The 15630-nt window shown below is 46.9% G+C and overlaps 1 protein-coding gene and 1 non-coding gene across 2 annotated transcripts in view; one reads left to right on the plus strand and one right to left on the minus strand.

The window, feature by feature from the left end:
* The window catches only part of Myo10 (myosin X), a 201753-nt gene that overhangs the window by 93524 nt on the left and 92599 nt on the right, over window positions 1-15630 (minus strand). The window contains exon 4 of the mRNA XM_038321829.2: window positions 877-1064. Coding sequence (XP_038177757.1) covers window positions 877-1064 — 188 coding nt within the window. The remainder of the gene's footprint in view (window positions 1-876; window positions 1065-15630) is intronic.
* Window positions 9195-9385, plus strand: LOC119810979. Its single transcript, XR_005284902.1, has one exon. It is a non-coding gene; the product is annotated as a U2 spliceosomal RNA (small nuclear RNA).

Below are 15630 nucleotides of genomic sequence, written 5' to 3' on the forward strand. Positions count from 1 at the left end.
ACCCTGTCTCAAAGATAACCAAAGACATAAAATTATACAAACAAACATATAAATAAGCAAGACTTGGCTCGAACAGGCATTTCTTATCTAACACAAAATTATTTTAAATAAACATGTCCTTGTACCATTCTCTTAACACATGCACAGCAGGCTCTCTTTCTCCAGCTAACTCACAGGTAAACGTTAGGGCAGTGGTTCTCAACCTTCCTAATTCTGGGACCTTTAATATCGTTCTTCATGTTATGGTGACCCCACAACTGTAAAATTGTTTTTGTTGCTACTTCATGACCGCAATTTTGCTACTGTTATGAATCATAATGTAAATATCTGTGTTTTTGATGGTCTTAGGCGACCCCTGTGAGAGGGTCAGTCATTCCAAGAGGGGTATAAACCCACAGGTTGAGAATCACTGGTTTGGGGACATCCCATTATAAAAAAAAATTCTTAAAATCGGGACATTTTATCTAGGGTGATTTCTATCATAGCAGAGAAAAAAAGAAGTCTTGTTCAAACATTTGAGCATCATGACAAGCATTCTAAAACATGTAAAATATTTCAAATATGAAAAAAGCCATCTATCTTTAAAGAGACTGATCACGCTTCATCCACAAAATAGCCTGAAGAATAATTCAAGAAAATTGGAAGGAAGCAAAAGAAAACGGGAATATATAAATGATGGAACAAATGAATGAATGGCGGGCCTGTGAGGGGCAAACCGCCAACCCACACCGTCCATCTGCAAGCTCCATGTGTTTTCTGAGCGCCCTCAGCAGGAGCCAGGTGGCTGCTGAGCTTTTATCCCCCCAGCGGCTTGCAGGTTCGTGCTGGGCTAGGAACAGTCGGCCTACCCCTTGCACCCCGCCGCTCCTGGCTCACCTGATGAGCACGCATTGGTTGTCATGGCGCTTCCACAGGCAGCGATAGCACTCATTGGCGATGGCGAAGATGTGCGGTGGGAGCTCGCCGAGATGGCACCTGCTGTACTGCTCCATGGTGGCGCGCTCGTACAGGCCGGCGATGGGCTGATACGGGTTCACTGAGGCGATGATGGAGCCGATGTAGGTCTGCAAGCAGAGGGAAAGGACCGGGCAGCGTTACTGGGGCAGTGAGCCAGGCTCGGGACTCGCACCTCGCCGGCTCTGCACTCTGCACAGGGACCTGGACGGACCCGGAGAAATGATCGTCTCACGGGGCCTCAGCGCGTCCACTGTCCACACCGTCCCCACACCCTAATCTTGTCACTGCGCAGATGCACCGCGAGCAGGTTCAGTGCGGGCTTTCAGGGAATGGTTAACAGCGAATGAATCCCAATGCGGATGGCGATGAGCCCAGACCAAATCCCTGTTCCCAGGTGACCTCCCCAATCCCAATCCTTTCCTGGCACAAAGCCCAGTCAGTTCCGGTTCCCTTCCTCCACCAGTGGCTGTTATGAAACAGCAGGTGACAAAGGCAGAAAATAGAAAAAAAGGGCAAGGGGTGGGGTGGGGAGAGGGGACGGTACTATTGAATGAGCAGTTTGGGTACGGGTTAACTTGTAGAGGTCAAGTTATGGACGCACTGGGGACAGCACTGGGGACAGATGTCTGTTGAAATAGTTAAAAATCATCCCAGTGGCAAATCCCATGCTAGGGTTCATCATTCATCAGTCACTTCCTTTTTTTTTTCTCCCTGAGATGGAGTCTCTCTCTATGTAGTCCTGGCTGTCCTGAAACTCAAAACTCACTCAGTAGACCAGGCTGGTCTCGAACCCAAGAGATATGCCTGTCTTTGCCTCCTGAGTGGTGGATTTAAAAGCATGTGCCGCCAAGCCCACTAAGCAGCCACAGGTTTTTAAGGATGACAGACTGTTTGGGAAATGCGAATGCCACCTAACTTGTCAGGAATGTCCGTGCCTGGAAGCATCACCTTCCTGGGTCAATCTCTGGGCAGAAATTACTCTTCCCCCAGAGCAGTTACAGCACAAGCTGCTTCCCACAGCTGAGAGCCCTGGGTTCCCTCCACAGGGGCTTCCACTCACTGGCACCCCTACACAGACAAGGAAATGGCATCCTGAGGACACCTCCTGCCTCCTAGGGAGCACACCTGCTGCGGCTTTACAGGGACCTGTGTGTCCTTCTCCATTTCCCATGTGTTGAAGCCCCAGCCCACAATGCCTAAAAATAGCATTGCACTTGGACACCCGGCCTTTAAAGAGTGATTAAATTAAACTCCTCCTAGGGGTATATGAATCCAATTCTGCCTGGTGTCTTTATAAGAAATGGGCAGCTGGGCACATTCAGAGAACCCAGGGATGCACACTTGGAAGCAGGCCGGTAGGAAAACCGCAGGAAGAAACCAATCGTATCTGCTACCCTGGCCTCTTAGACCGTGAAGTATGTGTTGTGGGATTTTCTCATGGCAATCCAGGCAACCTAATGCTAGAACCTTCTGTTACCAAATTCACTAAAGTACAGCAATTACGGGGGCAGGGAGGCAGCGAAGGTAGAAAGTCCAAGCATTCTGAGAACATCTGTGCCTCATTATAATAATTTGTAGTGATTTTTACATTCATGGCAACTGCCAAGAACGCCAGGCACCGTCATGTATGTTCAGTGCAACTTTTCCAATGTAAGAACGTCTAGATTGGGAAAATAATCTGAACCAAAAAGAGATTCATAAATGGCATTGCCATGGTAACTGCGCTCTTAATTTTACAACCAAAAAGGCTGGAAAGCAGACAGTCGAATACGTGCACACCCATGTTGACAGCAGCGTTATTAATACAACCGAAGAATGTGAAACCCTAATGCCACCTTTAGATCAACAAGGGAGAAAGCCGTGGTACAGCCATGCAACAGAATGATCTCTAGGCACAAAACAGGACCGCCGTACCCATATATGCTCTATCAGTGTAGAGGATTTGAAAGCATTGCCAGCTGAGAAACACCAGACACTTTCAGAATAGGCAAAGACGCGGAAACAGGAAGACGGGTTGAAAAGCATCATGGTGGCAGAACTCCCTGTGTGTGGCAGTGTAATCAGGACCAGGTTCCGTCTGGGGTGACAAAGATATTTGGGGACTAGATTAAACTGTGGGCTGGTCAACATCATGGATGCACTAGATCTCACTGGTTCGCAGACTTCCCGTGACAAACTTGATGTTAAATAAAGTTCACCTCAGACATTAAATTAAGGCTATTTTGTACGGAAATGAGCAGGTCTGTGTGGCGGGCTGCTTTAGTCTTTCCACTCTTTGCTCTTTGCTTTTGTTTTCTTTCTCACAAATGCCCGGCCTTAGCTTGGCTTATTCCTAGCCAACTTTTCTGATCTTAAATTACCGCATCTATCTTTTGCCTCTGGGCCTTTCCTTTTCTCACTTTTGTATACTCACTTTCACTACTTCTTTAGTGTGTCTGCCTGGTGTCTGCCTGGCTTCTTGCCCCAGGTGTGTCCCTCATTCTCGCCTCCTTTTCTCTCACTCCTTCTGTTCTTAGTCCAGATTTCTCCTCCGATTTACACTCCGTTTGCCAGCCCCATCTATCCTTCCTCCTGCCTCGCTATTGGCCATGCAGCTCTTTATTAGACCAATCAGGTGTTTCAGACAGGCAAAGACTCACAGCTTCACAGAGTTAAACAAATACAACCTAGAAGAATGCAACTTATCTTTGCAGCATTAAACAAATATTACACAGAATAAACAACTGTAACACACCTTAAAATAATATTCCACTTTCAGGGGAAACAGGAATCCCCTGAAAGTCCATTTTTCTTTATCACACCTCTGTAGGGAAAATTTAGCCAGAAAGAAAAACAGAAGCCACTCCTCCCGCTGTGGGAGGAAAAGGGCTTCTCAGGCCACAGGCATTCTGGTCCCTTCTCTCTTGTTAGCTCTCTATGTGGGGATACTTGAGGCTCTGAGTGCTTGGTCCTTATCTCCCTTTTGTGAGTCTGTCCTCTCTCTACCCTGTCAGTGCTGTTTTTAATTGTTAACTATCAACCAAAAGCACTCACGTTTCCATTGTGAGATACTTCTTCGCTCACCTCAACAGAGGGCAACAGTCAATGTCATCAGTCTTTAGAAAGCGAGTCAACAGCGCAGCAGCTACATTCCATCAACATGGCGGCTTAGATGGACACACGAGTTGGCCTGGGACAGGTAGAACACAATAGCCATAGGCACGGCATTAAGCAGATCACCACATCTGATTCACTGAATGTGGTGCAAGGTTGTAGACCTGTCATTAAAGAAACTGTTTTTTTTTTTTAAATGCTACATCATGTCTTAATTATTTTATATGTCTATTCCTAAAATTTGTATGATGTTGCAAAATTCTGTCTACTCACCCTCCACCCCTCCCTCCGTACTTCCCCTTTTCCCTCCCTTCACGTATACCTCTGAAGGTCAGAGAGAGGGTGATACCAGTATCTTCCTCAATTGCTCCCTACCTTATATTTCTTTTACTTTAAAAAACTGTGTGTCTGTATTCCTCTAGAAGTGTAACAAGTGCTCTTAACCACTGCACCATTCCCCAACCCCATCTTAGTTTTGAGACCAGATCTATTAGTGAACCTTGAGCTCAGTGACTCAGCAGGGCTGCCCAACGGTGAGCTCCAGGAATCCTTTGCCCCAGGAGTAGAGTTAAGATAACGGCCACTGCACCGTCTTTTATGTTGGTGCTGGGGATCTGAACCTGAGACCTCTTCCTTGAACAGCAGGCACCCCCCTCTTCCCATCCCCACCCTTATTTCTAAAACTCTAAAACTATCAGCAATTCTAGGTCCTCTTTTTTGCAAGCTTGCTTAAAAACAAAGAGCTTATTTCTGCTATGGTCTCAAAGCCACGCTCTCCTCTAAATCACGCAGCATCCTTCGGGATGCGGCTCATTCTGACAGCATGGATGACATGGTTGCTATGCAGAAGGAGACACAATGGCTTTCCTTAGCAACGCTAAAGACAGCAGCCACGGTCTTGCCACTCATTTCTTTTGTTGCAGTAAATCAGACTGGACTTGCCCAATGAAATAGTTTTCAGTGATCAGTCTGGCAACTGTGCTGGCTCTGGCTATCCACAGACCAGGTCTACATGCTGTCCCTACCCAATGACAGTGCTTCCCGGGGTCAGAGGAAGCTAGGTACTTCTGGCAACAGCTGTTCTATTCAAAAGCAGTCTGCAGAGATCAAAAATTTGTGGTGTATCTCAGTGGCCACCCTTGCCAAACTACACGAAAAGCACTGTGATTGCTTTCCCCACTGACATGGCCACTACCACCCAGGGCCAGTATTTACAGCTAGCCCACGACCTGAAGGTCACTAACACCATTCTAGAAACATCTAAAGACTCCTTCATGAAGGCACCACCTTTCAGGAGGGAGGAAGCCATGGATGCCAATAATCACCTTAATCAAGGTTCTCCAGAGCCCGTGATGCAGGCAGAAGACAAAGCCATTGGAGCTGCTGTGGTTTTAAGGAAAAGACTAACTGGCTAATGTCCACAGCAGCTCTAGTGACCATACACATTCCTAAAACCACCCTGATGGGGAGGGTGCTCTGCTCAGTTACCACCTGCTTAGTGAGCTGGCAGGAAGAAACAAGGTTTCTTATTCTTACAGACTACTGAGAATTTCAAATTTATATAAACATGGCTGAGAGGTATTCTTGCCCCAGAATCTTGGTTTTCCACAATCTGGAAGGAAACTTCTGAAGGCTACGGCATGTGCCCTTGTGTCCTCAAACACGGGTTCGTAGCTGATTTAACATAGCCCTGAGGAGTTTTATTTTCACCCAAGCTCTGAGTCCACAAATACGATGTCCCCAGTGGACAAGGGAGATGGTACCTGCCAATCTGTGCTGAAATCATCCCAGGCCTGGCCCCAGGGCTACACTGGAGAATGGCGCCATAGGTGGTGGCCTGTGGAATGACAGGCTACGTCAGAGGGATGGTGTGGGGGCCGTAGGTGGTCTGCCACCAAAGAGTGTTAGCACAGAGTCCAGAAAACGGGTGACACCACACTAAGCTCTTCTTTTACTTGCCATTTTAGATATAAGACAACGTGACAACTCAAATACAGGTTTTCAAAATGATTTACATTTTAGTATGTTTAAAACATCTCGCCTTTTGTGGCTGGGGTCGTAACTCAGAGACGGACCCTTGCTTAGCAGTATGAAGTCCTGAGTTTGATCTACAGTGCCACAAAAATCAACCACCTTTGTACCTTTTAAGGTCAATTACGAGTAAATCTGCACGAGCCGTAGAGGTGGCCTACTCTAAGGTCTGTGTCGGCCTTCAACTCCAGGCTCTTTCATATTTTACAGCTTTCACCCAGCCCAACAGTTGAATTTTCCTGCCCTAATAAGGCCTGGGACACATCTCCCTGTTGGGTAAATGATATCAGGTGGAGCTGTCCCTGATTGCTAAACACCGAGCAGTTGGCGCTGGGGGATGTAGTTCAGTGGTGGAGCACTTGCTTGACAGGTTAGAGGATTGGGTTTGGTCCCCAGTGTTGACAAACAAACGTCTCGTACCCCTTTTAGCGTGCGGGGTGGATACAGCTCTTCCAACAGGAGTGAGAGAGTTTGACTGTTTTCGTATCATTATCAATACTGTACCTCGACTTCAAAAGATTCCAAGCACACAAAAACTTTACCCTTGCCATAGGAACTTTTGTTATTTATCTTTTAAGATACAAGTTCTCCTGTAGCTCAGGCTGGCCTCATTCTCCCACCTCCGCTTCCCATGTGCTAGCATGATAGATGTGTGGCACCATGCCAACCTTCTTCGTCATAGCATTTTAGATGACAAGTAAGCCTACATTTTTCAGAACAACTTCAGCTGACGTTTCATGATCCTAGGTGTGGTGGTTTGAAAGAGAATGAACCCCCCCATAAGCTCATGTATTTGTACGCTTAGTCCCTAGTTGTTAAACTGTTTAGAAGGAGTAGGAGGTGTGGCCTTGTTGGAGTGGGTGTGTCCTTACGGGAGGAGGTGTGTTATTAGGGGTAGGCTTTGAGGTTTCAAAAGCCCACTGATGTGGGGTTCCCCTCTGTATGCTGTGAATACCATTGGTTAATAAAGAAGCAGCTTTGGGTCTATTGCAGCACAGAATAGGGCAAGGCGGGGATTCCAAGCAGTTAGAGGAGGCAGAGTCAGGGAGACGCCATGTAGCCGTAGGAGGAGAAAGATGCGAGCTGCTAGCCAAAAACTTGCTGGTAAACCACAAGCCTCGTGGTTCATATAAAATAATAGAAGTTAAAAAAAATAAAAATAAAAAATAATAGAAGTATACAAAATACTTCTCTATAAAATAATAGAAATGGGTTAATTTAAGTACCCATTTAAGATATAAGAGCTAGCTAGCAATATGCTACTGGACAAACAATATTGTAATTAATATAGTTTCTGTGTAATTATTTTGGGTCAGGGCAACGAGGAATAAACAAGCAGCTTCCATCAACAACCCACAACAGACCCAGTCTCTGTCTCTCTTAAGATCTCTTTCCTAACTCCCTCCCGCTCCGCACCTCTGTGCGTGTTGCCTGCAGATTAGGATGCAAAGCTCTCAGGTACTTCTCCAGCAGCATGACCACCTACCTACACAGCACCCCTGCATGATGACAATGGACTAATCCTGCGAAGCTGCAAGCAAGTCCCATTTAAATGCTTTCTAGGGGTCGCCTTGGCCATGTTGTCTCTTCACAGCAATAGACCAGTAACTAAGACACCAGGCAAAGAGGGCTATATGCATATCACCAGCCTTTAGTTGCTAAACAAGACCTTTCCATCTATGCAAGCAGAGGCCGCCACTTTGACATCTGTTGGCTGGCACTGGACAGCACAGACAGGAAGACGATGCCTCTACAGTTCCTTGGTGGGCGAGTAGGGGTAAGGATGGCAATCAGGTTTTGACAGATGCCATGCTGTGGATTAATAGCTGTGGTCTCCACCACCAACATACAGAGCTTAGCTCAGTTCTGTCCCTGCCCTACATACTATTTGACTTAGATCTAGAATCCATCCAAGAGACTGCCTTACTCGGGGCCTCACCATACTTCAATTCAATTTCCACAAGCCCTTCCTCCATAATCCAGTCTCCCCCTCTCCATCCCACCCCTGAAAAGGCCATATAACAGCCCAAGTCCTACCCAGCTACATAATACTTGGGTCAAGGAATGGGCTGTATGTACAAGAGAGGCTTCATAATGTTCTCACTCTGTGTTAGCACACCCATTGATGTCCATGTAATGACCAAACTGCCCGGATCATTTCTCAGGTATCTTCCCCACCATTCAGTGATATGTGACAGCAATCTCAGAACAATGGCTTCAGCCCACAGAAGCATCCTTACTGGTAAACCTTAAGGGCCTGTGCCAATGAAGGTGCCAAAGCACACTTCTGAGCCTCACCACGGACGGATATTCTGGAATGGCCATCAGAGTAATGGTTTACAATAGTCTACCCAAATAATAAGTTACAGTGTTTGAAACATAGCCAAAATAATTAGGGTCAAAGACAGCCCCCCAGTTAAGGATACCACCCTTTGCAAAAGTGATTTTTGTCTCTAAAATACAGGCTGTACCTTTAGAGGGGTCAGTAAGTAACAAGAGAAATGCGACAGGCAGCTCAGGGAAACAGCAGGTGGAGGGAGAATAGGCCGGGCTGGCAGATGGTACCAAGTGGGGCGGAAGGCACAGCCCTGGAAGAGACCCTAGCAGCTGTGAAGCAGCACTGGATGCAAGCTTTGATCTTTCTGCGCTCTATAAAAAGGTATTATCGCTGCTCCCAAAATGGCCACAATGACTCTGCAGCTTAAGGCTGGACACACGCAGGTGCCAGTTTCTGCAAGTTGGATTCCAAATTCCACAACACTAAACAACATAGTCATTTTTATGGCTGTTCGGAAATCGAAAACACATCCTATTTTGAAGCATGTAAACTTTCTCGCCAGAAAGGTTCCACATAACTCACATTGAAAAATATGCTTCCTTGCCCACTCTAATAATTCGGAACAGCCACTGCACGTGTTGCCCAAAATGCTAGGAGAAACTCAATGGTGTTCCTTCAACACCAAATCCATCCGTTCAGGGCTGGGGAAAACAGAATGTACCTATATCTAGCTCATCAAAATTTTAATTTGATTTCACAGTATACGTGTATATCAAAACGCCATGCATGCGGTGTATCTTCATAAAGTGTTTGTTTTTATCTTTCAGACATGCATCTCACTTCTCAGCCCTTTGACTGAGATTGAGTGGAGTCACTGTTCTTGTGGTTTAGTATCAGATGCGCCCTGTATCTAAGAATGATAAAGGGAGTGTATTTATTTTCAAAGGAAGGAAATCGAGTAGCCTGTTATGTTCACTCCACACGCTGGCTTGGTTTTTTAGTACCTCTAGGAACAATATACCCCATCTTACATTAAAATCAAGTATAATTAAAAATCTTGTATGACCCACAGGCTTTAGCTGCACTGAGCTATAGACGTGAAGGTAGCCATACTATTGGTGGGACAGCAGAGTACCCTCAACTCATCGGGACAGCGCGATCTGGAGATGTCCAAACACCTGGTCCTCGGCCCGAGTGCTGCATTCCCTGATACATGGCTTGACATCTCTAGACCAAGATTCTGCTCAGCTAGAGCCTGGTCCCCTCCAGTAACTTACATGATCACTGTATGGAAATGCTCCATGAGTCAGAGGGGTTTATTATTGTCATTGCTAACAACCCTATTCCCTCGCGATTCTGCAAGGCTGAACAGAGATCAAGCAGGCTGTAATGTACCAGGGGAACTGGTTATCTACAGTTTGTGCTGGGGGCGTATTTTCCTGAAGGGAGACGCTGTGAAGACATAGAAATAGCTTATTTTCGATTTATTTTCCACCCCCACTGCCCCATCTCCTCTTGCAGTCACCCTAGTTCAATAGGGCATTTGTTTTTTTTTTTTCTTTTTTATGTATACAGTGTTCTGCCTGCACGAATGCTTGCAGGCCAGAAGAGGGCACCAGATCTCATTACAGAGAGTTGTGAGCCACCATGTGGTTGCTGGGAATTGAACTCAGGACCTCTGGAAGAGCAGCAGTGCTCCTAACTGCTGAGCCATCTCTCCAGTCCCAGTGGTTCACTTTCTAAATCTTAACCTGACATTAACTTCAGCTTGAGATCCATTACTCAATGGACTATTGCATCTCTTCCCGTGGGTGCCCAACAGATGGCTCAAATCCAACATGGACAAGGCTAAGCTCTCCTGAGCACCTATCTCCTCCCACAGAACCACACCTTGACAATGTCACCACACCTAGCCAGATGCAACTCAGCGATCTTAAAGAAAGTCAGACTTTTAGAGCCAACAAGTCGGCTCAGGAAAAAAGGCTCTTGCCAGCAAACCTAATGACCTGTGTTCGATCCCCATCCACCACGGTCCCACAAGCTTCCTCTGCCCTCCATGTGTGAACATGCATGATGGCATGTACATGCATGAACACAAACACATACACACACATACAGAAAGAAACTCATGATAAATTAAATAAGTAAAATACATAATGTTTTAAAAGTGAATTCAACTTTCTTACCAGCCAACATGACTAAGGAACTGGATTCTGCTTCTCTGACTCTCTGTGACTAAGACATCAACCCTCCTACCAGATCTGGTGCTTTCTACTGTTAGCCAAATTTTTGTTGTCAGAGTTTCTCCAAAACTCATGTCTATTTTCTGCCATCATTTTTATGAGTTGAATGACGTTCATTAACTCACACACCCGCTCGCAGGCACCTTGCTGTCCAGCGACGTGCAGCCTTTGCTCCAGTGTTTTGAATGGCCTGCGCTGGATAAATGCCTCGAGCTATTTTACACTTTGTCTACACCCAAATGCTGCCACGACAGCCACTTTCCTCCTTAGCCAAATGTCCTCAGACACTCCAAACTCATGCAGCTAACACCTCGGCTGAGGAACACCCTGCCGCTTCCTCATCCCAATGCTTCCCCACCAGACTCCGTGTTTTCAGCACACCCACTGCCGCCCTGAGCCGCAGTCATGGCTTGCTAATGTCTGTCCTCACCAATCAATTAAGTGACTTCCACTTACGCAATCTTTCAACAGATAGTTACTGTGAACAAGAGGAATTCTGCAACCCTGGAGCCCGGCACAGAGTCTGATACGCGGGCAGGGCTAACCCGATACGGGCTTACTGGGGACATACATTACAAACAGCTCCCTCTCCCCGCACTGCCTCACATACTCACTCTGTTTCATTCTGTTCAAGGGTGTTCTTTGCTCGGTCCTACATAAGAAAACCACTTGCCATGGTCTGATTATACAAAATGAAAACAGTTTTAAACAACAACAACAAGAACAACAAAAAGTTAAATGTTAAAAATGCTTTTAAAAAGATGCCAGCATCACAAGAGCTGAAGCTCAGTAACCGGGTTTAGAGTTTTCAGTGTCTCCATTTCCTATGAATGAACTTATGTTTCAAGTTCTTGTCATGCTGAAAGGAATCCGAACCAAAGGCGAATCAGGGTATGTGGGGAACCTCGCAAAAACACAGGTCCTAACTGTGGCCACAGGTGCTGCCACTGTGTGCGGGCGTGAACGGTGGTGACTCGTGGGCCCGGTGGGGTAAACGCTGGGAATACTCAGAACCAGCCAGATGGTTACAATTACATCTTGGTAACACAAACCTTGACTTCAAGTGAGGGGTATAAAAAAGTCAGGAAACAAGAGCCTCCTCACAAGCCACACCACACGGGTGTTCCTGGTGTGTGCACAAGCCAGACTGGACAATCGGTCCAAGCTCTAGGTCCTCCTGAAACTTGTGATTCGTGGAGATTGTGGATTCTGGCTTTGCTAACAGACAGAAGCAAACGGAAAGGACTTCTTTGGGAAGATTCAGCTTGTGGAGATGAAACACAAATTTTGATGAGGGTGTGCCCAAACAGAAACCTCCATCACAGGATATGCCCATCGCCACGTCACCCATGGTTTTCCCAGAGGCCAACGCCATGCCCCTGAGTGTCTGCTAAAGCCAACAGGTAACTAACTGGCCAAAACCTCTCGGTTAGTGCATTTCTCTTCCTAGATGTGAGCTTCAAAAGTGACTCAGGAACAGCGCATACCTTTACATACTGGGGAGAAAGGGCCCCCTAACCAGGAAGGGCTATTTTTGAAAGAACTACAGCTAAGTGAGCTGTATGTAGAACATCTTCCCTGCTCACAAAGCTGTATCTGTAGGCACAGTCTGACTCCCCAACTGGCTCCTTTGATTCCGATCTCTGCGTCTGTTTATTCTGCAAGACCAACAAACTAACAGAAGAGCTGGGCGGAACGCAAAACGGCCTCCTCTGGGCCCTCCTCAACACCATAAATGCAGGTTCCCTGCAGCTCTAGTGATGTGGTCTGGAGCCACTCCTTAGTTGGTGGGAGGGGAGTCTCCTCCACAGAGCTAACTCAGAACTGACAGCCACTGCCGTCAGGGGATGAGTGTCTCCTCCATCTGCCAGAAAGCAGAGCTGCCGGACCAGCAAGCCTGGCAGTTCCCACCCGCACTCGGACACAGTGCTTCCTGCCAGAATCATGGGAACCTCTCCCGCTCCAGTCAACACTGTTCAGACACTAGGCAATCTGAGATGATCCAGGCTCCAGGGATGACTAGGACAGGCCTCCAAAAGCCACAAATCCTTTCTGGCCCGTGAGGAGCAGCCAAGACTGTTGGTGTCGCGCTGTCCAGCCCCAGGGCTTCACAAGCTGGGAATCCTTCCTGCGTTCTCTCTCCAGCTTCTCACCCAAGGCCTTACCTCCATCTCAATGCTAAAATCTAAAAGCTAAAATCTAAAATCTCCATCTCAACACTCTTGGCTGGAAGATCAGATCCTTATCAACTGTCCAGCAAAGTCACTTTCTATAAACTTTTAACAGGGGTAACGAGGACTCTATACCATCAACTGTACACTTTTCAGATCAGCATGATGGCGGGTGGGGTGTCACACTTGTGACAAGTGGGGTCAGTTCATCCCCTGTGGTAGAGGCTGTCCTACAGGTTGGCAGGAACCATCCAAGGGCATTTAGTAGCTAGAGATCTTTAGCATTTCTCAACTTACCTACAATATTTAAAAATGTCTTCAGATACTGCCGAATACCCCAGAGACACAGTTATTCAGCTGATAACAAATGTTTTAGAGTTTTCTAACCTTGGATGCCTTTCGCAGCTAATTTTCCAAAATTTCCCAGCAAACACCGGGTTCTATAGCCACGGTCTACTTTCTCCCAATTCAGTGAAGCCCTCACGTAAAACTTTCATCTTTGTGTGATATTTACCAGTTTTCATCAGAAGGTGGGAAGGGATGAGACCAAGGAGGGGAGGCCCTCCTCAGACCCCCACCTGCACTCCTATCAAAGGACTAGTCAAGGAGTTCCAGAGTGGAACCCAGGGCCACAGGGAGGAGGGACAGAGAAGAGCAGGTGAGGATGGGAAGGCAAATGAGGTGAAGCCCCCAACACAGACGAGTCTGGAGTTCCTGCAAAGGAACCCAGTGTTAGGGTCTAAAGCTGGGCTGTGACATGGGCATGTCAGGAAGAATGGAGCTGCTGTGGGAGAGTCATGGATCCAAGCATGCCAGAGGCAGGACAGAGCCCGGGGGTCTACAGATGTGACCAGGAGAGTGTTCACCTTCTCCCTACCTAGGGCAAGTACTGGGCAGAGCTACACCCTCCCACACAAGGAGTTAAGGGACACAGGTCACGAGAAGATTGTATCACTCTCGTATCTGCTGTCCCTCAGTGAGATTGGATCTTCGGTTGCTCAGTGTGTAGGCTGTCAGTTAAGTTTTGGGTTTTCCTTCCTGCTAAACTGCAAGCTGAGACCAGAGACACGCTCTAGACATCTTCCAAATGCTCCTGAATGCGGTGCCAAGTTCCAGGCTGGGGTTTTCTAAATAAAAACTCATTGGTATGAGACGAATAAGCTGGATAAGAAAAGACAACAGCTAATGTTTCTGAAGCTTTCTATTGTTCTGTTTCAGAGCAATGACAAAGAGAGGGCTATGGTATCTGACTTTCCCAAAAACAAATTATAAGAAAGGGCAATTCTGAAAGATTAAATTAGCCACGTGGACCTGAAGGGCCACTGAAGAATGTGGGGCTCGGTTCTCACTTGCCTACTCTCAAACCTTCTCTTCTTTTTATTAGATATTCGCTACCTCTTTCCACAGTGAATGGTAAATGCTAGGAAAAAGAAGTTTTCTTTGGATAAAGTCCTTGTGAACAGAGAGCAGCAGATGTCTTTGCTGGAAGTGGTCCTTACTGCCACCAACTTGTCAACTCAGAGCAGAAAGCCATGGCTGTTGAGAGAGGTTTCTGTCCTGCTTAATCCGGCAGGCGTTGGTCCCGAAGACATACACAGAGATCTACATTAATTATAAACTGGTTGGCCTATTAGCTCAGGCTTCTTATTAACTAATTCTTTCATTAACCCATTATTCTTGTCTGTGTTAGCCACGTGGCTTGGTACCTTTGTCAGCGAGGGATTCTCATCTTGCTTCCTCTGCGGCTGGGTGACAACTGCAGACTGTGTCTTTCCTTTTCCCAGAATTCTCCTGTTCTCATTGCCCTGACTCTACTTCCTGCCTGGTTGCCCCACCTATACGTCCTGCCTGGCTACTGGCCAAACAGCGTTTTATTAAAATACAAATGACAGGGTACAGACCATTGTCCCACAGCACATGGCAGGATATTCACATGAGTGGGGCCTAACAGAAAGAGTCCCTTTTTTATTAGTGGAAGGCAGAACATCAGCTCCTCCCCAAAGAAACAGAGTCACTCACCCCCAGAAACTGATTATATATGTCCACAGTGATGGGACTCCATACGTACGAACAACTGTGAATGCAGCTAGGACATTACCAGGGGTTCTGCCGGTTTGATTTGTTTTAATTTTATAAGAGAAATTGTGTGGTGTATGTTTATGGTGTGCATGCACATGGACAGGGGCATATGCTCATGTGTGTGTGTACAGGAGGCCAGAGGCTGATGTGGTGTATATTTATGGTGTGCATGCACATGGACAGGGGCATATGCTCATGTGTGTGTGTACAGGAGGCCAGAGGCTGATGTGGTGTATATTTATGGTGTGCATGCACATGGACAGGGGCATATGCTCATGTGTGTGTGTACAGGAGGCCAGAGGCTGATGTGGTGTATATTTATGGTGTGCATGCACATGGACAGGGGCACATGCTCATGTGTGTATGTACAGGAGGCCAGAGGCTGATGTGGTGTATATTTATGGTGTGCATGCACATGGTCAGGTGCATATGCTCATGTGTGTGTGTACAGGAGGCCAGAGGCTGATGTCAGCTGCCTTCCTAAATTACTTTTCACTCTGTCTTTGAGGACCCAGAGATCACGGCCTCAGTTGGGCTGGCTGTGGGTCACTCCTCAGGGACCCGTGTGTCTGCTCTCCTACCCGGCACTGCTGTTTACACTCGCACGTCGACTCAGGTCCTTGTGTTTATGGGGTGGGTACTTCGCTGACTGAGCTGTCTCTGACTCCCTGGTTCTGATCTAATCCTGAGACTTAGAAACTGTCACCTTTCCTCATGAGACAGAGATAGAAAGAGAGATGAGAGAGGGAGACAGACAGAGAGAGAGGGAGGGAGAGGG

The sequence above is a fragment of the Arvicola amphibius genome, chromosome 3 (genome assembly GCF_903992535.2).
Source record: "Arvicola amphibius chromosome 3, mArvAmp1.2, whole genome shotgun sequence".
In the NCBI taxonomy this organism is placed as follows: Eukaryota; Metazoa; Chordata; class Mammalia; order Rodentia; family Cricetidae; genus Arvicola; species Arvicola amphibius.